This window comes from Ranitomeya variabilis, chromosome 6 (assembly GCF_051348905.1).
Source record: "Ranitomeya variabilis isolate aRanVar5 chromosome 6, aRanVar5.hap1, whole genome shotgun sequence".
In the NCBI taxonomy this organism is placed as follows: domain Eukaryota; kingdom Metazoa; phylum Chordata; class Amphibia; order Anura; family Dendrobatidae; genus Ranitomeya; species Ranitomeya variabilis.
The window spans coordinates 94479720-94504365 of NC_135237.1; the positions used below are offsets into that span (position 1 = coordinate 94479720).

General features: G+C 45.3%; 1 protein-coding gene across 1 annotated transcript in view; it reads right to left on the minus strand.

Moving 5' to 3' along the window:
- Positions 1–24646, minus strand: part of SKAP2 (src kinase associated phosphoprotein 2) — a 339596-nt gene that overhangs the window by 254362 nt on the left and 60588 nt on the right. Inside the window, exon 3 of the mRNA XM_077268802.1 lies at positions 15091–15116. Coding sequence (XP_077124917.1) covers positions 15091–15116 — 26 coding nt within the window. The remainder of the gene's footprint in view (positions 1–15090; positions 15117–24646) is intronic.

Here is a 24646-nt window from a genome sequence, read left to right on the forward strand (position 1 = left end):
CCGTATAGTATTCCGTAAGTTCCCAGAATTCAAACTGCCCGAATTCAGCCAATGAGGACTGATTAGAAGTGTGGGCACATCCTGTTCTGCATGGTGGGCATGGAAGTACTGGCATGGCTGTGATTGGCTGCTGAAATGATGTCATGATGCACTATAAAAGTCGCTGCCGCCATTTAGGGCTCACTTCAGTTAGGGACAGGTCGCTGTGTTCTGACTGAGGGCCAGTTTAGAGATAGCGACTTGCTTCATTGTGCTTTACCCAGGCTAATTTAGCAACCGCTGTGTGAGAACCTTGCTTTTGCCTTGCAGCGCTGTTCACAGCTGTCTGCAAGGTCTCTGTGTGTGTGAGTGCAGCTCACTCTGTAGTCTGTGTGCAGCCACAGCCGGTTGTATTCAGCTCAGGGTGCGTCACTGCCTCATACCGTTCTATCCATTGTCCTTTTTTGCTATTAGTGCAGCCTGCTGCACATTTATTCAAATATTTCCTATTAGTGGCTTTCCACCCGTATCCAGCTAAATTGTGGAAAAACACTACATAGGATTACATAGACGAGCTTTTTTGGCCTTGCAGCGCCGTTTACGGCTGTCTGCACGGTCTCCGTGTGAGTGCACATCGCTCTGTAGTCTGTCCACAGCCACAGCTGGTTGCAGTAAGCTCAGGGTGCGTCACTGCCTCATACCATTAAATCCATTGTCCTTTTTTGCAATTAGTGCAGCCTGCTTCACATTTTTTCAAATATTTCCTATTAGTGGCTTTCCACCCATATCCAGCTAAATTGTGGAAAAACACTACATAGGATTACATTGAGGAGCTTTTTTTGGCCTTGCAGAGCCGTTTACGGCTGTCTGCACGGTCTCTGTGTGAGTGCACATAGCTCTGTAGTCAATTCTGCAAAAAAAAATAATAATAAAGTTCAACAAACACACCACTTTACAGTTGTGTAGGCCACATTAGCTCATATAAAAGTCTAGTCCACACTTTAGAAAATTAGTGTTTCTTATACCTGTTAGGAGCTGTTGAGTAATAAGCACACTAAGCCCTTAGTACTTTTCTGCTTATCTTTATCAGTCAACCATGATGAAGAGGGCAGGGAGTAAGGCACATTGGAGTGGGCGCAGAGCAGGGAGAGGACGTGGGGATTCTGTGCTTGCTGCGGACACCGGTGACTCATCATCACCCAGTTTCAGCAGGGAACAGTCCTTCATGCACAGCTTTGTAGGAGATCGCCGTACACTGCTGCTGCGTGAAGAACAAATTGAAGCCGTTGTCGGATGGATGGCAGCTAATGCATCGACTTCAATTAGTGCCACATCCTCTCAGGCACAGAGCACTGGAGAGCACCCACCTGTCTCTTCACCACCTGCCAAATTGCCCAGGCAGTCAGAGAGCCCAAGACAGGAGCCATCTGTACTTCTGTTATCTGAATCTCTTGGCTTGGAAACAGGGGGCCAGCCAAGCAGCATTGGAGAAATGGAAGAAGAGGCAGTGTGCAGTGATGCCCAACAGCTTTGTCTCTCTGACTCTGAAGTGGCGGGTGGGCCAGTGCCTCCGGTCACCACACCGCAGTACGCATCTGATGATGAGACTCAGGTGCCACTTTCTGGTGCGTACTGTGCTGCCGAGACTACCCAGGAGGAGCAGGTGGTGGCAGAGGGTAGTGTAGATGATGAGGTCCTTGACCCATCGTGGTGTGAGGTACAGGAAGGTGGTGTGAGCAGCTCTGAGGAAGAGATTCCCCGAACGGGCCAAAGAGGGAGAGGGAGGGGGAAGACTGCGGTTCCTGTAGCCTCCACTTCGGCACCCGTTAGGAGCATGCCTCTTCCAAAAGCCAAAACGGGCGCTCCCAAGACTTGCAGTGCCTGGTCCTTTTTTGACACAGTTGCAGATGACATTTGCTTTGTCAAATGCAAGGTGTGACATCAGAAAGTCAAAAGAGGGAAAAATGTCAGCAACTTCAATACCACAAATATGTGGAAACATGTGCGGACCAAGCACGCGGTGGAGTTACAAAAACACACTGAAAACCTAGGCCAACCAACTACGTCACGGCTTTGTGATTGGTCGCTGAGCGGTCACGTGGGCCGCCGCGACCAATCACAAGCCGTGACGTCATCGAAAGGTCCTTCACGCGCTCATTCTTAAGAAGGAAGGCTGCCGGAAAGAAGCCGAGGGTGAGTATATTCCTATTAGGTATAAACTCACCCTCGGACGCGCCCTGCTTCTTTCCGGCAGCCTTCCTTCTTAAGAATGAGCGCGTGAAGGACCTTTCGATGACGTCACGGCTTGTGATTGGTCGCGGCGGCCCACGTGACCGCTCAGCGACCAATCACAAAGCCGTGACGTAATTCTCATGTCCTAAATTCCTAGAATGAGGAATTTAGGACCTGAGAATTACGTCACGGCTTTGTGATTGGTCGCTGAGCGGTCACGTGGGCCGCCGCGACCAATCACAAGCCGTGACGTCATCGAAAGGTCTTTCAAGTGCCATTCTTAGGAACGGAAGATGCTGGTTACCAGCGGCGATGTCCAGGCTGCGTCGGAGAGGTGAGTATATCAATATTTTTTATTTTAATTCTTTATTTTACACTTAAATGTGGATTCCGATACCGATTTCCGATATCGCAAACATATCGGAACTCGGTATCGGAATTCCAATACCAGATTCAGAAGATCGCCGACCTCATGGCCAACCCCACACAGGGGTCGGGTCGGGTTTCATGAAACCCGACTTTGCCAAAAGTCTGCGACTTCTGAAAATGGCCGACCCGTTTCGCTCAACCCTACCTACCACCTCTTCAGCTCGTGTTGTTGCCTCTTCCTCCAGCTCACACACAGCTGGTTCGGCTTCCTCCCAGGATCGCCATGGAAGAACCTCTGGCACTGTTGTCCAGAGACCCACAGTAATTCCACCCACAGCACCACGTTCCCAGTCATCCTCACACTCCCAGCCCCATCTACAGCCATCGGTAGCACAGGCATGGGAGAAAAGGCGGCCATTCTCGGCAAACCACCTCCAAGCACAGGCTCTGAATGCTGGCATTGCAAAACTACTGTCCCTTGAAATGCTGTCATTCAGGCTGGTGGAGACTGACAGCTTCCGTAACTTGATGGCATTGGCAGTCCCACAATACAATGTGCCCAGCCGCTTTTATTTCAGCAGGCAAGCCGTCCCTGCCATGCCCAAGCATGTGGTGGGACACATAAAACACGCCCTACTGAACGCCGTCAGTAGCAAGGTCCACCTCACCATCGATGCGTGGGCCAGTCACCATGGACAGGGGCGATACCTTTCCCTCACTGCCCATTGGGTTAATGTTGTTGAGCCGGGTACAGATCGTGCGAGAGGCGCAGGACATGTTCTGCCAACTCCAAGGATTGCAGGAATCCAGTCTGTCCGCATTGACTCCTCCTCATACACAAGTTCCCCAGAATCATCGCTGCAGGAGCCGTCACAGTCCACCTCCACATGGACCCGTGAACGTTTACCTGTTACGACCGACATGAGCACAGCTGTCGCCAAACGTCAACAGGCTGTCTTGAAATTAATTTCTTTGGGGAATCAAAGCCACACAGCGCAGGAGCTCTGGAATGCCATCAAGCAGGAGAGCGACGTGTGGTTTGTGCCAGCGAATCTCCAGCCAGGCATGGTAGTGTGTGACAATGGCCGAAATCTGGTGGTAGCTCTGGCCCTAGGCAACCTCACTCACATCCCATGTCTGGCACATGTGCTCAACTTGGTCGTGCAGAGTTTTTTGAGGGACTATCTGGATCTTGATGCACTGCTGCACAAGGTCTGCCTAGAGTGTGCTCACTTGCGGCCTTCCAGCATGGCAAGATCGCGCATTGCAGCTCTGCAGCGCCGATTCCACCTTCCAGAACATCGCATATGTGACTTACCCACCAGGTGGAATTCCACGTTACATATGTTGGAGCGGTTGTGTGAGCAGCAGCCAGCAGTAATGGAGTACCAGCTGCATCAGGCGCAAAGAAGTCGCACTCCGCGCCGTTCAGACTTCACAACCACTGAGTGGGCCACTATGAAGGACGCCTGCCAGGTTTTGCGTTCCTTCGATGGTTCCACGTGGATGGCGAGTGCAGATGATGCACTAGTCAGCATGACTGTCCCCCTTATCTGCCTGCTTCAACAAACACTGCAAGCGCTGAGGGATAATGTTGTGGAAGAGGTGGAGGATGAGGAGTCACCAATTGCATCAGCTTCTGGACAGTCAGCGCTACGTGGTTCCTCACAAAGGCCTAGGCAGGGGACAGTTTGTGAGGAGGATGAGGAGGAGTCAATGGAGGAGGAAGACATCGGTCCAGAGGAGGGAGTTACACAATTCTCCAGTAGTCAGTGTGTAGAGCGAGGGTGGGGTGATGCAGAGCAGGCAAAGATCACGCCTCAAGCAGGGGACAGCGTTTCTTGGCCAGTTGGCAGTCTGCAGCACATGGCTGATTACATGCTGCAGTGCCTGAGAAACGACCGCCGCATCGCCCACATTCTGAACACGGCTGATTATTGGGTGTACACCCTCCTAGATCTTCGCTACCAGGACAACTTACAAAGCCTCATAACACCGTTGAGCTGGGAGCGTAAAATGCGGGAGTACCAAGACACACTGGTGAATTCCATCATCTTCTCCAGTCCAAGTGAGAGCAGTGCTGCTAGTGCTTTACAAAGCAGCTCAGTGCGTCGAGGCAGTGGAGGAAGCTCTGCACAAAGAGGGAGCAGAATCAGTGCCTCAGCACAAGGCAAGACCAGTATGGCCCAACTGTGGCACAGTTTTGTGTGCCCGCCACACATGTCTACACCATCACAGACAGCTCCAGTCAGCAGGAGGCAACGTTTCCATCAGATGGTGACAGACTACATGTCTTGCCCTCTTACTGCACTCCCAGACGGCTCTTCCCCCTTCAAATTTTGGGTCTCTAAGCTGGATACATGGCCAGAGCTAAGCCAGTATGCATTGGAGGTGCTGGCTTGCCCTGCAGCTAGTGAATTATCGGAACGCGTCTTTAGTGCCGCAGGTGGTGTACTAACAGACCATCGCATGCGACTATCCTCCGACAATGTTGACCGGCTTACTTTTCTGAAAATGAACAAGGCCTGGAACTCGCAGGAATTTGCCACTCCTCTTCCAGATTAAATAATTGGTTGGCTACAGTATCCAGGTCTCCTCTTGCGTTCATGTTTCTACCACCTGAACTGTAATTCCTGGGCTCCAACACCGCCAGTTGATGCTCAGAAGTGCAGGCTGCACAGTCAAAACACATGACCCAGTGTTATTGGGTTTCAGTAACGTCAGCTGATCCCCAGCTGTGTAGCCGGCAATGTGTCCTGCGACCGCCACGCTGACACAACTACTGAAATTTAAGGAAACCTGCCCCCCCCAGGCGTTTGTTACTGAAAGAGCCACCTTGTGCAGCAGTAATGCTGCACAAGGAAAAGGTAGCTCTTTTAGTTTAGCTCCTTGCACACGCAGAACTTAACACTTATAAAATGTGTCCCCTCACACCGCAGCACAGCCGTCATTCCTACCACCTTGGTGCCGTGCGCCGCCTCCTCAGGGTTGTTTGAATCTGTCCCGTAGCCAGCACTGTTATGTTATCCCTTGGCCATGCGCACTTACCGCTGCCCGTCTTCTGATATCATTTGTTGTCAGGCTGCCTGCGCCTGTGCGGACGTGCTGCCAGAGATTCCGCTTCACAGTCTCTTCTGCTTTAATCACACTGCGGGCCTGGGATCCATGGGCTTGCGCAGTGCATATCTTCACCTCAGGCTCTCACTCATCTCCCTCCGCCTTCTTCAGACTGTGCGCTGTCAGCTGATCCCTAATAGCATGCCACGGCCGTGACGCCGCACAGTCTGAAGAAGCCAGAAGGAGGGGAGTGAGTGGCGAAGATATGCACTGCTCATGCCCATGGATCCCAGGCCCGCAGTGGGATTACATTACACGACACTGCGAGGTGGTATCTCGGGCAGCGCGGGCGCACAGGCGCAGCCAGCCTGACACCAAATGATGTCAGAAGACGGGCAGCGCTAACTGCGCATGGCAAAGGGATAACATAACAGCGCAGGCTCCGGGACAGAATCAAACAACTCTGAGGAGGCGGCGCACGTCGCCAAGGAGGGAGGAATGACGGCTGTGCTGGGTCCGATTACGAAGGAAAGTCCCACCTCCGGGACGGTCTCACGGTGTGAGGGGACACATTTCATAAGTGTCTAGTTCTGCGTTTGCAAGGAACATAATAAAAAGAGCCACTTTTTCCTTTTGCAGCATTAGTGCTGTACAAGATGGCTCTTTCAGCTACAAACGCCTGAGGGGGGGGGGTTAACGGTTCCCTTTCAACTTGTTCCAATTAGGCCTCGGCCTACACTCCGCTCCTCCTTGATTCCCTGGGCTCTAACACAGCCAGTTGGTGCTCGGAAGTGCTGGCTGCACAGAGAAAAACACCCGCCACTGTCAGTGGGGTTCAGTAACGCCAGCTGTTCCCCTGCTGTGTAGCTGGCAACGTGTCCTGGAAACGCCACGCAGACACAACAGATATTAAACTGCCTCCAGTGCAGGCTTCTGCCTACACTCTGCTCCTCTGCTCCTCCTGCTGACCCTGGGCTCTAACACCGCCAGTTGGTGCTCGGAAGTGCTGGCTGCACAGAGAAAAACACCCGCCACTGTGTCAGTGGGGTTCAGTAACGCCAGCTGTTCCCCTGCTGTGTAGTCGGCAACGTGTCCTGCAAATGCCACGCAGACACAACAGACAATAAGCTGCCTCCATTGCAGGCTTCGGCCTACACTCTGCTCCTCTGCTCCTCCTTGATTCCCTGGGCTCTAACACCGCCAGTTGGTGCTCGGAAGTGCTGGCTACACAGAGACAAACACTCGCCCCGCCACTGTGTCAGTGGGGTTCAGCAACGTCAGCTGTTCCCCTGCTGTGTAGCCGGCAATGTGTCCTGCAAACGCAACCCAGACACAATAGACACTAAGGTGCCTCCAGTGCAGGCTTCGGCCTACACTCTGCTCCTCCTGCTGTCCCTGGGCTCTAACACCGCCAGCTGGTGCTCGGAAGTGCTGGCTACACAGAGAAAAACACTCGCCTCGCCACTGTGTCAGTGGGGTTAAGCAACGCCAGCTGTTCCCCTGCTGTGTAGCCGGCAACATGTCCTGCAAATGCCACGCAGACACAACAGACACTAAGCTGCCTCCAGTGCAGGCTTCGGCCTACACTCTGCTCCTCCTGCTGTCCCTGGGCTCGAACACCGCCAGTTGGTGCTCGGAAGTGCTGGCTGCACAGAGAAAAACACCCGCCACTGTGTCAGTGGGGTTCAGTAACGCCAGCTGTTCCCCTGCTGTATAGCCGGCAACGTGTCCTGCAAATGCCACGCAGACACAACAGACAATAAGCTGCCTCCAGTGCAGGCTTCGGCCTACACTCTGCTCCTCTGCTCCTCCTGCTGACCCTGGGCTCTAACACCGCCAGTTGGTGCCTGGAAGTGCTGGCTGCACAGAGAAAAACACCCGCCACTGTGTCAGTGGGGTTTAGTAACACCAGCTGTTCCCCTGCTGTGTAGCCAGCAATGTTTCCTGCAAACGCCACACAGACACAACAGACAATAAGCTGCCTCCAGTGCAGGCTTCGGCCTACACTCTGCTCCTCCTTGATTCCCTGGGCTCTAACACCGCCAGTTGGTGCTCAGAAGTGCTGGCTACACAGAGAAAAATACTCGCCTCGCCACTGTGTCAGTGGGATTCAGCAACGCCAGCTGTTACCCTGCTGTGTAGCCGGCAACGTGTCCTGCAAATGCAACCCAGACACAACAGACACTAAGCTGCCTCCAGTGCAGGCTTCGGCTTACACTCTGCTCCTCCTGCTGTCCCTGGGCTCTAACACCGCCAGTTGGTGCTCGGAAGTGCTGGCTACACAGAGAAAAACACTCACCCCGCCACTGTGTCAGTGGGGTTCAGCAACGCCAGCTGTTCCCCTGCTGTGTAGCTGGCAACGTGTCCTGCAAATGCCACGCAGACACAACAGACACTAAGCTGCCTCCAGTGCAGGCTTCGGCCTACACTCTGCTCCTCCTGCTGTCCCTGGGCTCTAACACCGCCAGTTGGTGCTCAGAAGTGCTGGCTGCACAGAGAAAAACACCCGCCACTGTGTCAGTGGGGTTCAGTAACGCCAGCTGTTCCCCTACTGTGTAGCCGGCAACGTGTCCTGCAAATGCCACGCAGACACAACAGACAATAAGCTGCCTCCAGTGCAGGCTTCGGCCTACACTCTGCTCCTCTGCTCCTCCTTGATTCCCTGGGCTCTAACACTGCCAGTTGGTGCTCGGAAGTGCTGGCTACACAGAGAAAAACACTCGCCTCGCCACTGTGTCAGTGGGGTTCAGCAACGCCAGCTGTTCCCCTGCTGTGTAGCCGGCAATGTGTCCTGCAAACGCCATGCAGACACAACAGACACTAAGCTGCCTCCAGTGCAGGCTTCGGCCTACACTCTGCTCCTCTGCTCCTCCTGCTGACCCTGGGCTCTAACACCGCCAGTTGGTGCCCGGAAGTGCTGGCTGAACAGAGAAAAACGCCCGCCACTGTGTCAGTGGGGTTCAGTAACGCCAGCTGTTCCCCTGCTGTGTAGCCAGCAATGTGTCCTGCAAACGCCACCCAGACACAACAGACACTAAGCTGCCTCCAGTGCAGGCTTCGGCCTACACTCTGCTCCTCATGCTGTCCCTGGGCTCTAACACCGCCAGTTGGTGCTTGGAAGTGCTGGCTACACAGAGAAAAACACTCGCCACTGTGTCAGTGGGGTTCAGCAACGCCAGCTGTTCCCCTGCTGTGTAGCCGGCAACTTGTCCTGCAAACGCCACGCAGACACAACAGACAATAAGCTGCCTCCAGTGCAGGCTTCGGCCTACACTCTGCTCCCCCTGCTGACCCTTGGCTCCAACACCGCTAGTTGGGGTTCTAGGAAGACAATCTTGAATAGGTCCCCCTGGTTCCAGTACCGTCAGCTGGTTCCGGGCAGAGCCTTTGGTTTAGGTGCCTCCTTCTGGGTATCCGAGTTCCTTCAACGTCAGGTGGTCCTTGGTAGTGCTTTCTGGCACGGGTACCTCCTGCTTAGTAACCGGGTTCCAGTTATGTCAGCTGGTCCTAGGTAGTTCCATTAACTCTTGTACCTTCGGCTACCCATCCGGGTTCCAGTACCATCAGCTGGTTCTCGGCAGTGTCTTTTGCTCTTGTACCTTCTGCTCCCCATCCTGGTTGCAGTACCGTCAGCTGGTTCCGGGCAGAGCCTTTGGCTTAGGTGCCTCCTTCTGGGTATCCGAGTTCCACCAACGTCAGGTGGTCCTTGGTAGTGCTTTCTGGCATGGGTACCTCCTGCTTAGTAACCGGGTTCCAGTAACGTCAGCTGGTCCTCGGTAGTTCCATTGACTCTTGTACCTTCGGCTACCCATCCGGGTTCCAGTACCGTCAGCTGGTTCTCGGCAGTGTCTTTTGCTCTTGTACCTTCTGCTCCCCATCCTGGTTGCAGTACCGTCAGCTGGTTCTGGGCAGAGCCTTTGGCTTAGGTGCCTCCTTCTGGGTATCCGAGTTCCACCAACGTCAGGTGGTCCTTGGTAGTGGATTCTGGCATGGGTACCTCCTGCTTAGTAACCGGGTTCCAGTAACGTCAGCTGGTCCTCGGTAGTTCCATTGGCTCTTGGACCTTCGGCTACCCATCTGGGTTCCATTACCATCAGCTTGTTCTCGGCAGTGTCTTTTGCTCTTGTACCTTCTGCTCTCCATCCTGGTTCCAGTACCGTCAGCTGGTTCCAGGCAGAGCCTTTGGCTTAGGTGCCTCCTTCTGGGTATCCGAGTTCCACCAACGTCAGGTGGTCCTTGGTAGTGCTTTCTGGCACGGTACCTCCTGCTTAGTAACCGGGTTCCAGTAACGTCAGCTGGTCCTCGGTAGTTCCATTGGCTCTTGGACTTTCGGGTAGCCATCTGAGTTCCAGTTCCATCAGCTGGTTATTGGCATTTTCTCAGCCTTCTTGTACCTTCTGCTACCTTTCCAAGTTCAAGACTCTAAAGACGACGACCCGGAAGACCGAGAAGCAGAAGAACAAGAGGCTGCAGAACAAAGAGCAGAAGAACATTAAGCACAAGACTAAACATCAGAGCAAAATATATTATCTAAATTATAAGCAGAAGAAGACTAAGCAGTGTATTGGGGTGAGTCCGTTCCTCCTCGTGGTGCCCCTGGAAAAAGCCTGCTGCAGCAGGCCTAACTGAACGTGGACAAATCCTGTTGTAACTCTTTTGTGACAGGCAGAATGGAAGGTGTAATCTTCAAACTGTTATAGATAACAACTACAGGAATGCCTGTCACAAATAAGAATATGATGAAGAAGTAGAATATGAAGAAGAATAATAGTTTAATAAAAAGAATATGAAGAATGTAACAAAAAAAAAAATAGGTAGAAGATGAAGAAGAAGATGAATACGGTGAAGAAGAAGTTGATGTCAAAGATGCTGCTGCTGAGGATGATGAAGAAGAAAGTGTCGGAGAAGTAAAAAAGAAGGTGAAGGGCATGGAAGTAGTGAAACATCAATATCTGACAAAATAAAAAAAACTTAACATAGTCAATATCTTTGTAACTCCGAACGTCTTAAAAAAAACCTTAAAATTCCTGCAATTCTATTTGATTGGGCTAAACCTCTATGCCTTTAATGTCTCCGCCACCTCCCCCAATACATCCTACATTATTCTTAGTTGTTTTCCTTCATGTAGAATGAACCTACAAGGAAAGAAAGGGTTTATTTTAATTCCGATATTTTGGTCCCATTGACTTGCATTGGTATCGGGTATCGGTATCGGCGATAGCCGATATTTTTTTAATATCGGCCGATCCAATCCGATACCGATACTTTCCGATATCAGAAGGTATCGCTCAACACTAGTTATAATAGCAAAAAAAGAAAAAACTTTTGCAATTTTCACAGCTGATAACACAGGATCCACCAATCACAGTGGGTGATGTTACAGCTGATCCTGTCCCCTTGTTTCATAATGACATTTTTAAAGTTCATTAGAAGCTTCAGTATAAAAGATAGGTTCAGAGTCTGATCATCGCTGCATGCATATATGCGGTTTCCTGACATAACAGCCAGAATGAGTCTATAAAGACCCAGCGTCCAGCGTGGATATTGTAAAATTACTGATTTTGTTTTTTAAAAAGATCATGATCTGAAACAAAATGTCAACGTTTAAAAGAAAATACATGTAACACAAAAATCTGATTTAAACAATATGTGATTTTCCAATGACAGCTTCCCTTTAAATGCATAAAACACTAGGACTATGGCTCTGTTTCACATTACCTTGGTGTCAAGATGCACTAATGCCTCCCTTCAGTGCTGAACACTGAGAGCACTGTCGGGTGGGGAAGGCACTATCACCACTGTGGAGCCCTGGGAGCCTCACTGTTCTTATTTGTCCATTCTTCACAAATAGGACTATAATGTTCCTGAGAACCAACTCGGGATATAGAAGGCAAATGATGCAACAAACAGTAGCCAAAAATTGTAGATTTACTCTATAGGATGATCGGGAAAGTTTTTTTGTGAAATCAGATAGTCCCTCTTTTCTCTCTCTGCATTCTCTGTTTTTGCTTCCTTATTTTCCTGCCCAAACCTATTGAAGGACAGCTTTAAAGGGAATCTGTCACCCCATTTTTGGCCTATAAGCTAAGGCCACCGCCATCAGGGGCTTATTTACAGCATTCTGTAATGCTGTAGATAAGCCCCCGATGTAACCTGAAAGAGAAGAAAGACAAGTTAGATTATACTCACCCAGGGGCGGTCCGGTCCGATGGGCGTCGCGGTCCGGTCCAGCGCCTCTCATCTTCATACGATGATGTCCACTTCTTTGCTTTCTGCCACGGCTCCTGCGCAGGCATACTTTACCTGCCCTGGTGAGGACAGAGCAAAGTACTGCAGTGCACAGGCGCTGGGAAAGGTCAGAGAGGCCCGACAGGAAGCAAAGAAGAGGATGTCATTGTATGAAGATGGGAGGCGCCGGACCTGGACCGCGATGCCCATCGGACTGGACCGAACCGGGACCGCCCCTGGGTGACTATAACCTATGTTTATTAAAACACAAAATTGAAGCATAAACTCACATAAAAAGAGTAAAAGTAAAAATACACTTTATTTAACACTTGTAAAAAGTACACAACAACTGTGCAAAGCTTATATATGCCAATCAAGTATAATTTAACACAACCAGAGTAAATTTGAATCAGGAGCAAAGGTGCACCCACTAAAATGTGTAGCACCGCAGGGCCATAATGGGTATATGGATGGAGGGTCCAGGCTCAATAACAACCAGTAAATAGAGAACTAAAGTGCCAGTGCATAAAAAGTCATAGTAGTCGTAATCTAATCACTAGTCAAATATATATAGGTATTACCAACATAATCACAGTCAGTCAGAATCAATCAGAGAAGGAGCTTCTAAATGTCCACAAAACAGTGTTCCCATCAGGTCGTCTTACCCATGTTCCTATCCATGTGCATACACACACGCCCCAACGCGCATTTCGCCCTCGGCTTCCTCGGGGGGCAGCTGATGCTGGCATTTAGAGGCTCCTTCTCTGATTGATTCTGACTGACTGTGATTATGTTGGTAATACCTATATATATTTGACTAGTGATTAGATTACGACTACTATGACTCTTTATGCACTGGCACTTTATTTCTCTATTTACTGGTTGTTATTGAGCCTGGACCCTCCATCGATATACCCACTATGGCCCTGCGGTGCTACACATTTTAGCGGGTGCACCTTTGCTCCTGATTCAAATTTACTCTGGTTGTGTTAAATTATACTTGATTGGCATATATAAGCTTTGCACAGTTGTGTACTTTTTACAAGTGTTAAATAAAGTGTATTTTTACTTTTACTCTTTTGATGTGAGTTTAAGCTTCAATTTCGTGTTTTGGTGATTAGTAAGAAGCATCACATGTCATTACTTATAGTAGCTTTATGAGTTGATTCCAAAGACTAATATTATGATATCGTTTCCTGTGATTTTGTATCTAACCTATGTTTATTGCATCAATAGATTATTGCAGGGCCGGCTCTAGGTTTGTGGAGGACTTTGGGTGACAGAATTCCAGTAGATTCCTATCTGCTTCCAAGACTTCTAACTTTTTTATTTTTTGGTTGATAAAATTGTTCAAGGGCTTGTTTTTTAGGTGTATTACTACTTTGGGCAGGGCCGGTTTTAGACAAAGTGGGGCCCTGGGTAAAAGTTTAAAGTGGGCCCCAAATGCTCACATATTGCACCATCGCACAGAAACATTTCTGTTGTATTTACAAGGGCTGAGTTCAGGCAGCTAAACGAGCACGATCGACAATATTGAAGTCATTCGACACTTGTTTCCCGGCCTCTTTAGGCTAGGTGCACATCCAAACTAGTCTGAATAGGTGCATACCAGAAGCAGCTACCACCATATGCAATATACAAAAAAGGTTGCACTCTATCGTGTTAAAGGATGTCAATGTGAAATATATGAAATATGAATAGCAAAACGGCTAGTGAATATTAGGAAAAAATGAATGAGACGCTTTGCACAAAATTTCACCAAATAATGTCTGCCCATCAACCAACATCAAGGTGATCCCATAAGTCTGATTGATCCCTATCCAATGTGAACACCTCTCTAAGGCTGATGTCTGAATTCCTTTGATATTATTATTATTATTATTATTATTATTAAATCTACTACACATTGGGATAGGATCTTGAAGATGGGAGTATCTTTTTAAGGTATATTCACACAGTGCTTTTTTGCACATGAAAAACAGACTGTTGTCAGGAAATACGCTGCTTGCATTATGTGCATTAAGTATCCATGGTTATGATCACTCATACAGTAACAGTTTGTTGTTAGTGTTTGTATGCATGGATACTTAACGACTATAATGCCCTGCACATGGGGTAAGCAACATAGCTAATCAGAAGAACTATACTATATTTGTAATTAGAGGTATTTGCCAATATTATTATTATTACACCTACTACATATTGGGATAGGATCTTTAAATTCCCTTTAAACTTTTCTATGCACTTATCTTACTGTGCTCCTACAGTCCTACACTAGTTATATGGATACTTAGTGATGTGTCCTCCAGAGTGACGTTGTCACTTGACCTCAGACGACCAATTGTTGCAGCTTGATGTGACCTTTTTATGGATGTATTGTATATTGGATGGGGCAAATGGTAGAGCACCGATAGGAATAGTTAAAAATAAATAAAATTATTTTTATAATGATGAGGCTGATGTGAAGCAAGACATGTAAATCTGACCAGAGACACAAACATCTGGCTATGATTTACTAATAGTCAGAATATCCACACATATTCAGGTATAATGTTGTCGAAAAATCAACATAATATAAATATTTTCCTGCACATATGAAATTCGAAGCAAACTTTTGATAACAAGTATAAAAAGATAATGTGTGCAAAAACTGTAAAGTGTTGCGGAATATGTTAGCGCTATATAAAAATAAAGATTATTATTATTATTATTATAAAACTAGTCTCAATGACAACATGGGTAAAAGTTTTAGGCAACATTTTAGAAGCTTTTCTGCCTGACTAGATATATATGTCACTGGAAACTATTAAAAATGAAATTAAAAATGTTGATTAGACTGCAATTCTTATTTGCCACATTTGCAAATTTATTTTCATTTAGTTTCAGCTAATGGCTTTAAGACCGGAAAAACATGGTGATACGGTATAGTCTGACAGATTAGAATTATGCATTCATTGCATGAATTTACTTTTGGATGTCAATAATTTTATCTAGCACAGATAAATAATCTTCAACCGTGAAACTGGACTAGTACATGAATGGTTAATGATTATGCAAGAAAAGTTCCTTGAAAAAAAAAAAGAGCTGACTTTCAGTTGCAGTGCAATTCTCTACCAGCAGGGTGTGCTGTGATCCTCAATTCTGCATGTTTGCTCCAGAACCTGAATTTTCATGTCTGTAGCTGTACTATACAATGTAAGGGGACGGTGGGTCACCAAGCATTACCTTTATCATGGAATTCCTGTGGGTAGCTGAAAAAGAAAGAAAATTTATGCTAGGATAATCATATTATCAGGCCATACTTCTGTTAATTAGAAAAAGAAATCCATTATGTAATCTGAGATAATATGCCTGGCTATAATTATAGCAAATAGGTAATAAAATGCAGAACTTTCGCCCTAGAGGTGTCATCACGGCTGACGTTAACTGTGTCGTTTGTGCCATTAGTCAGGATTCATAAGCATTTTAGTGTTATATAGTCATTCCAAACTATGTAAATTGGTTGATCTCTAACAAACATATTATCCAAATATAATTACCAAATTTCTACTTATACTCGTTTTATTGCCTTTAAATTAACAATTATCAATGGCCCGAATTGTGTAAAAGTGAATTAGTATAATAAAAGCCAATGCTACAATGGTTTGGGGAAATGGTATCACACATATATAATAGAAAAGAAACCAAATATCCAGATATTAAGGCTCGAAAAAGACATAATTAGAGAACCGAAACATCCCTTGGCTATGGATCAATGACAATATCCTCCTCTTTTCATTGCTACCTTTGGAGTACTGCCTGCTTTATTATTTTACTACTGGAGGGTATGGAGTTAGGATAGATAGATAGATAGATAGATAGATAGATAGATAGATAGATAGATAGATAAAGTCGAATTGGAGATAATTTCACACAAAACCTCAAAAATGAGCTGGTTAAAATTGTTGGCACCCTGGACTTAGTATTTGGTTGCATGCCCTTTGAATTAATAACTGCAATCTAACGCTTTCTACAACCATCAACAAGTTTCTTAAATCTGTTAAATGGAATTTTGGACCACTGTTTTTGCAAACTGCTCCAGGTCTCTCGTATTTGAAGGAGCCTTCTCCCAACAGCAATTATAAGATCTCTCCACAGGTGTTCATTGGGATTTAGATCTGGACTCATTGCTGCCCACTTCAGAACTCTCCAGTGCTTTGTTTCCATCCATTCCTGAGTGATCCTTGAAGCATGTTTGTGGTCATTGTCCTGCTGGAAGACCCATGACCTAGGAGGCAAACCCAGCTTTCTGACACTGGACACTACATTGTAACCCGAAATCCTTTAGTTATCTTCAGATTTCGTGATGACTTGCACACAGTCAGGGCATCCAGCGCCAGAGGCAGAAAGAAAACGAAAACATCTTTGAATCTCGCCGTATTTGACTGTAGGTACTGTGTTCTTTTCTTTGATTCCTCATTCCGTTTTCTATGAACAGTAGAATGATGTGCTTTACCAAAAAGCTCTATCTTGGTCTCATTTGTCCACAAGACACTTTCCCAGAAGGATTTTGGCTCACTCACATACACTTTGGCAACGGCATTCAAGCTTTTTTATAACTCAGCGTAAGCAGTGATGTCCTCCTGGGTCTCCTGCCATAGCGTTTCATTTCATTCAAATGTCAATGGATAGTTCGTGCTGACACTGATGCACCCTGAGCCTGCAGGACAGCTTGAATTTCTTTGGAACTTGATTTCGGCTTCTTATCAACCTTTCATCAATTTTTCTTTGCTGTCCATGTCCTGGGAGATTAGCTACAGTGCCATGGGTTGTTAACTTCTTGATTATGTTGCACAACATGGACAAATGAACATCAAGATCTCTGGAGATGGACTTGTAGCCTTGAGATTGTTGATATTTTTGAACAATTTTGGTTCTCAAGTCCCCAAACACACAATGCAAAGATTTAACATTTTCCTTTTTCATTTGGTTTCAATAACAAATTGCATTAGACAAATATTTATAGACAAAGTGATTAAGAGTACAATTGTACATCATTAGCAGAAATAAATATAAAGTCAAATTATAGAATTGTTGTAAAGTATGCAGGAATAAAGTCAAGTGAACATACATAAGATTGCAAATAAGTGAAAAAATGCAGATGTGACGCTAGTCACTTCTCATGGCCAAGCCATTAATCAGAGTGGTCAAGGAGTCCAAGGTCAGAAGCCAGGAGGGTTCGTCATAAACAGAAGGAAGAGACAAAACATAGTCGGGTAACGTTACGAAGTCAGAGTACCAGGAGGATGACGGATCTGAGCTGAAGCGGTTAAACAGGCGGATGGTCAGAACGAAGTCTAAGGCCAGGCAACAGATCAAGCATATAGAACTCAAGGCATAGGAGAGAACAGCACAAACCTCACAAGCTGGCAGAGTTCTGGGAGACACAGCTCAGTTAAGAAGCATGGCAATTAACTGGAATAATGAACACATGGAGACAGCCGATGCCTCACAGTCTCAGATTGGATAGTTGAGCTGTCAGTCAATACACTGACAGCTCAGCATGCCCCTGTACCAGGTTGGATGTCAAAGTACTGACAGCTTCAGCACACCCCTAAATCACATTGAATGGCCGTGCCGTCAGTAGCCACATCCCAGACACACTGGCAGCATGGTATCATGGTATACATGTAAAGAGTCATAGTGCTTATTGTTCAGATGACTACCAGATGAAAATAACATTCATCCATGGTGTACTCCAAGGAGATAAAGTATTGCACTGTCCCTGCCCTCATAAACTATCAAGATGAGATGGTCAGTGCAGTTTCCTTATCTTCAGAACACTTGTAATTCAGTTTGACAGGAGCTGCTCCTAACTGCTCCCCCTTCCATCTGGAACATCACATCACACAGCAGTGTGCAATTCCATTATGAGGGTAGGGACGGTGCAAATTTTTTTTATCTCTCCAGAGTAAAAACAGAAGACTCATCCTATTATATAAAGCAACATAGTGTCAATATTTGTAATAAAAAAAACAATGCTGATCTCGGCATCCTAATTAACCTACTGCACATGTCAAGATATCAAGAAAAGTGTGTATTGTGCGTTCATGCATGCATGGTGAAGTGTGAAGCCACTGGCACCATCTTGAAAGAAGTCTAAAGTTCAATGCCCATGTCTGTTCTCATATAGCTATCAATAAATTATGGGGTGCTCACAGTATTTATAAAGTTGGTGCGCTGGAGAAAAAAAGGTAAATATAGATCAACTCCGGCACTTAAATGTAATCTTCAAGCAAGAGATATATTCTTCGGGCAAAAAAATATTTTTGAGCAAAAAATTTTTATTTGTGAATCCAATATGATGTATTCATGAAGAATAAACGATAAATACAGGCATCAATATTTACAACGTTTCGGCTAACATGCCTTTCTCAAGTTATGTCTGTTTAGTTCCGAATGCTACAGGTTGTTGCTCCTTGCACAGCACTGCACTGGACAGGTGCACTCTACAATACAAGAGTGAGAAACTGTGAAACAAGAGTACAGCTGTCCAATGCAGTGCTGTGCAAGGAGCAACAACTTGCAGCATCCGGAACGACATAATTTGAGAAAGGCATGTTTGCCGAAACGTTGTAAATATTGATGTCTGTATCTATCGTTAAATATTCATGAATACATTATACTGGAATCACAAATAAAAAAATTTTTGCTCAAAAGTATTTTTTTGCCTGAAGAATATATATCTTGCTTGAAGATTACATTTGAGTGCCGGAGTTGATCTATATGTTCTCACATAGCAGCATGAAGGGGATGTAAAACGTTATCAGAGTATCTAGAATGAGGCTTGTAGAGGCAAAAGGCGCCAACTTGTTGAAGGGCAATAATTGGTTAGTACACAATAATAAAATGTAGCTATCACATCTCTTGTGTACTTTATGTAAATATTAAATACCCTAGGGAGTATGTCACATATCTTAAGTCAAAGTAGTAGCTCTCAATTAATCTCATTATGGAAACACCAATCCTGATTTAAATTCTCGATAGCCACATGTTTCACCAGAGTATCGGCTTCGTCAGGGAATTGAGGCGAATGCTGTGGGTAGCATCCATTAAGACTTTTAAAACCTCTATGTGGGTGACGTAATTTACATCACTTCATATGCTTCCAATCCACTATATTGGTACAATTACTTCACTGCATTGTGCCACCTATGATGGCTTGCTTTTTTATTAAGAGGCCAGTGAGTCATCAGTTCTTGTGGCCATGATACTTTGGTAGGGGCGCATGTGGGGACCAGCATACTTTGGGTTGCACTCTGGGATTATTATATTGTGCATAATATTGTGTAAGTAGGGTTGTGGGGATATTATAGTATGTGCAGGAGGGCTAGGGTGCATTATACCTTGTGTAGGGGCTGTGGGGTCATCATACTTTGTGTGGGCGCTTTATACTGTGTGTTTTGTCATCATATCATGTGGGGTTATACTGTGTACTGAGGGCTGTTGGGTACTACAGGGGCATCATACTATGTGGAGATGGTCAGTAATACTGTATGTAGGGGAATTAAACAGTGTAGGGATTTTTACAGAGTCACCTTATTCTGTGAGGGTCTTTGAGGACATTACACTATGAGTAGGGGCTGTGGACTTCACCATATTGTGTAGGCAGGCTTGTGGGTGCATCATATTGTGTGGGAGCTGTGTATACCAATATATTGTGTATTAGGGAGGGGGGAGGGGCACTTTTGTGGGTCATCATACTCGATAGGGGGCATGAAAGTGGCATTGTAGTAGATGAGAACACTAACAGTATTTAAAAGCGGCAAGATTAATGTCTAAGTGCCACAATATCTCTCCATGTCGTTAGATATTGGGAGGTATGCCCTTCTGTGATTGTACCTATGCATCGTGACACCACCAACTCTGCCTAATATTTATTTTTTTCTTTAGAGGGGAGTGGTGCTCAATTAGGGCTTTTGCTAGAGAGCCCCATGATTTCTATGTAGACTCCATTTCAGAGGCCTTATTAGGTTAGATTGTGGCACTAAGTGAGCATTATTAGTTATTAAGAAAAGTAGTCAAGCATTGCTACTTTTTAGGGGGCACTTGGAGCAATATTACTTTTTTGGAGAGCATTGTTACTTTAAGGAGGATTATTATTACTTAAAAGGTGCTTTGGGGTCCTTATTACTTTCCAGATAGCACAATGAGGGCTTTATTACTGTAGCATGTTTAGGGGCAGGAGATAATTATAGTAATAATGCAATCTATAAAGTATTGGGTTCACTGTTACATGCCACAGGTGCAGGCAGGATGGGGAGTTAGTGTAGGTTGAGCAATGAAAAAGAAAAAATCTCCAGCATGGATCTTCTAAAAGTCAATTTATTAGAAACACTTTAAAATGCAAACATTTGCAAAAAAGAGAGATGGGGGTCCCAGGTGGTCAACGCCGACGCGTTTCGACCATCAGGTCTTAGTGTAGGTTGGGAATAGCTGGAGACGGTGCTGCGTTTTGTCACACTGCGTTTTGTCACCCGTTCTAAAGTCCCGTCAGGGCTTACGTCCAACCCCCTGGAAAACGTGCATTATTTTCTAGCCCATATGCGTACGTGTGGGTGTTGTAGGTGGACACTCAGACACAGTCTACTACATATAAATGTCTGCCTTAAGTAGGCATACAAGCCACAAAATAATGCAAGACCGGGCTCACGTCGACTGTCGGCACCATTATAGTGTATGGCCCCGTCAGCGCATACGCCTGAATCCCGTTTTTGTATAGTGTGTTTCTGTAGAGTTTTGGTAATATTTATTCAAGATGTAGTGGTAATGGTCATGTTCGTCTTGTAGCAGGGTTTATCGGCCTTTTAAAATGGCAATTTTGGTAATATTTTATTGTGTTTTAATGTGTAGGTAATGTTTAGTCCTCATATAGCAGAAGTGGTATATGATAACTATATACAGGGGGTTGAATACAAATGCATGCCACAACTTTCAGATTTATAGTTTTTAAATAATTAGAAAACCATGTATCATTTCCGTTACACTTCACAAATACTTGCTACTTTGTGTTGGTATATCACATACAATCCCAAGAAAATACTTTAAGTTTGTGGGTGTAGCATGAAAAAGTGTGGAAAAGATACTCTATGTATAGAAGTTCTTTTAAGTGGCGGGGTACTTTGGGGCTCGGGCCCCTTATTTTTTAACATCATATCAACACTCCCGGGAGCTGAGGATGCCGACAAGCAGTAGGTGGATCACAGATCTCCCATCTGGAGGCCACAGAATACCAATGTGGCTGCTGGATCCGGGTGCTGCGCATCAATTCGCTCATCTACAAAAAATATATGCAACATTTCTGATGGCAGATTTTATAGTTAAGCATTAATATGTCCAAGGCTGACAAAAAAATTACACTGACAAAATTATCCTAAAGTGACTGTTTTATAATTGTTCCAGTTCCTAATCATTAATTATAAATATGGTCAAAAGTGGCTTAAATCTTAGTCAATTTATATTTGTAAAGTGGATCACCTAGCTGCTCACATTGTGGAATATCCATATTTTAAGATTAATGTAAAGTTTAAATTGTTAAAATGTGCTGCTATTTCGATAATGCAGAGTTTATTCACTTTTTATCATTGGATTATTTTGAGGTTCAACATTCTGTGCTAACGTCATAATATGCTACACTCTATGCAGTCAGCCTAGTTAAAGCGCCATTTTTTCTGAATCAACACATGTCATGCAGGCTATCTTTAGTAGTCACTAGGGAAAGGAGCTTATGTACTTATTGCATAATGTTTTATTATTCCGGTATATTTATAACAGCATGCAGTAAGCTCCTAGGCTTCCTCTAGTGGTGGCCGCAGGCAGAGAGAATTGTGAGTTCAGTGTAGGAAACAAGAAGTTCTGACTGGCAACTAAAAATATTAAGAGATTAATCAGTTCGGAACTTTTTAGATATCTAACAAAATGACTCTGTTACATACACGAGGCAAAAACCTCACCGAGTATACAACACAATTCCAAAAAAGTTGGCATGCTGTGTAAAATACAGAGGAAAAAAGAATGTAATGATTTGAAAATCCCTTGTAGCCATATAAAACATTGAGCACAGATCAGAAGTTGAAAGTTATCCTGGGCTCTGCTTCTTTCCCCTGGGTCCGGCGTACTCTGTTGTGCTCCACGTAGGGATTTGCAAATTCCCCAGTGTGGATCAATGACATAATTTCCATAGACCTATTTAAGGCTCGTGAAGACAGACTCATTGGTCTTGAGACAGAGACTCTATTCTCTTTTCATCCCTGCTAGGTTCCACGGCATCTGTCCTGATGATCCTGAGATTCCTCTGTGTCCATGTGCCCATCTGGACTTGAGGCATAGAGGATCCACCTCTCCTGTTGAGCCTTACACCTCTGCAGCCAATTTTAACTTGCATCTTAATTGTCCCCTAGCCATAATTTTTTTTATTTTTAACTGACAGACATACAAGTGCTTCTCACTAAATTACAATATAATCAAAACGTTAATTTATTTCAGTTCTTCAATACAAAAAAGTGAAAGTCATATATTATATAGAGTCATTACAAACAGAGTGATCTATTTCAAGTGTTTATTTCTATTAATGTTGATGATTATAATGAAAACTCAAAAGTCATTATCTCAGTAAATTAGAATAGCAAAAACACCCACAAAGGCTTCCATGAGTTTAAAAAGGTCCCTTAGTCTGTTTCAGTAGGCTCCACAATCATGGGTAAGACTGCTGAATTGACAGATGTCAAGGAGGCAGTCATTGACACACTCCACAAGGACGGTAAGCCACAAAAGGCCATTGGTAAAGAAGCTGGCTGTTCACAGAGTGCTGTATCTAAGCATATTAATGGAGCGTTGAGTGGAAGGAAAAAGTGTGGTAGAAAAAAGGTTCACGAGCAACCAGGATAACCTCAGCCTTGAAAGGATTGTTAAGAAAAGGCCTTTCAAAAATTTGGGGGAGATTCACAAGGAGTGGACTGCTGCTGGAGTCATTGCTTCAAGAGCCACCACACACAGACGTATCCAGGACATGGGCTACAAGTGTCACTTTCCTTGTGTCAAGCCACTCATGACAATTAGACAATGCCAGAATCGTCTTACCTGGGCCAAGGAGAAAAAGAACTGGACTGTTGCTCAGTAGTCCAAGGTGTTCTTTTCAGATGAAGGTAAATTTTGCATTTCATTTGGAAATCAAGGTCCCAGACTCTGGAGGAAGAATGGAGAGGCCACAATCCAAGCTGCTTGTGAAGTATCCACAATCAGTGATGGTTTGGGGAGCCATGTCATCTGCTGGTGTAGGTCCACTGTGTTTCATCAAGACCAAAGACAGCGCAGCCGTCTACCAGGAAATTTTACAGCACTTCATGCTTCCCTCTGCCAACAAGCTTTCTGGAGATGAAAATTTCATTCTCCAGCAGGACTTGGCACCTGTCCACATTGCCAAAAATTACCAATACCTGGTTTTAAAAAAAACAGTATCACTGTGCTTGATTGGCCAGCAAACTCACCTGATCTTAACCTCATAGAGAATCTATGGGGGGTATTGTCAAGAGGAAGATGAGAGACACCAGACCCAACAATGCAGACGAGCTGAAGGCTGCTATCAAAGCAACCTGGGCTTCCATAACACCTCAGCAAAGCCACAGGCTCCCAATACTCTTCTGAATAATCCAAATGCTCTTTAGCAAACTTCAGATGGGCCCGGACATGTACTGGCTTAAGCAGGGGGACATGTTTGGCACTGCAGGATCTGAGTCCCTTGCGGTGTAGTGTGATACTGATGGTAGCCTTTGTTACGGTGTCCCAGCTCTATGCAGGTCATTCACTAGGTCCCCCTGTGTGGTTCTGGGATTTTTGCTCACCATTCTTGTGATCATTTTGACCCCACAGGGTGAGATCTTGCGTGGAGCCCCAGATCAAGGGAGGTTAATTATCAGTGGTCTTGTATGTCTTCCATTTTCTTATTATTGCTCCCACAGTTGATTTCATCACACCAAGCTGCTTGCCTATTGCAGATTCAGTTTTCTCAGCCTGGTGCAGGGCCACAATTTTGTTTCTGGTGTCCTTCGACAGCTCATTGGTTTTCACCATAGTGGAGTTTGGAGTGTGACTGTTTGAGGTTGTGGACAGGTGTCTTTTATAGTGATAATTTCAAACAGGTGCCACTACTACAGTTAATGAGTGGAGGACAGAGGAGCCTCTTAAACAAGAAGTTACAGGTCTGTGAGATCCAGAAATCTTGCATGTTTTTAGGTGACCAAATACTTATTTTCCACCATAATTTGCAAAATAAATCTTGCCAAATCAGACAAGGTGATTTTCTGGACTTGTTTTCTCATTTTGACTCTCATAGTCCGGTCTTTCTGGCTATTTGCTAGAATGGAAGCCTATGGGAGCCAGAAGGTGCCGGATCCGGAAAATGACGGATTCCAGCGCCGGATTCCGTTTTTTTAAACTGAGCATGCTCCAATTTTATTTTTATCCAATAATCTAGATATGCTAGCCGGATCCATTGAAAAAACGGATCCGTTGCATCAGTTTTTCACAATCTGCGCCAGATCCGGTTTTTCCAACATTCCCCGGATTGAAACCTGATGTGTGAAAGTAGCCTAAGTACTTTTTTCCTCACTGTGTATAAACAGTAAGAAACTCAAAAATTATAGTGTTGGCCCCCACAAGAATAATCTGGGAGACGTGGTGGCAGACCAATCTACTAAACATCTTTTTCTCTACAGTATTTACACAAGAAGATCCCATGACAGAT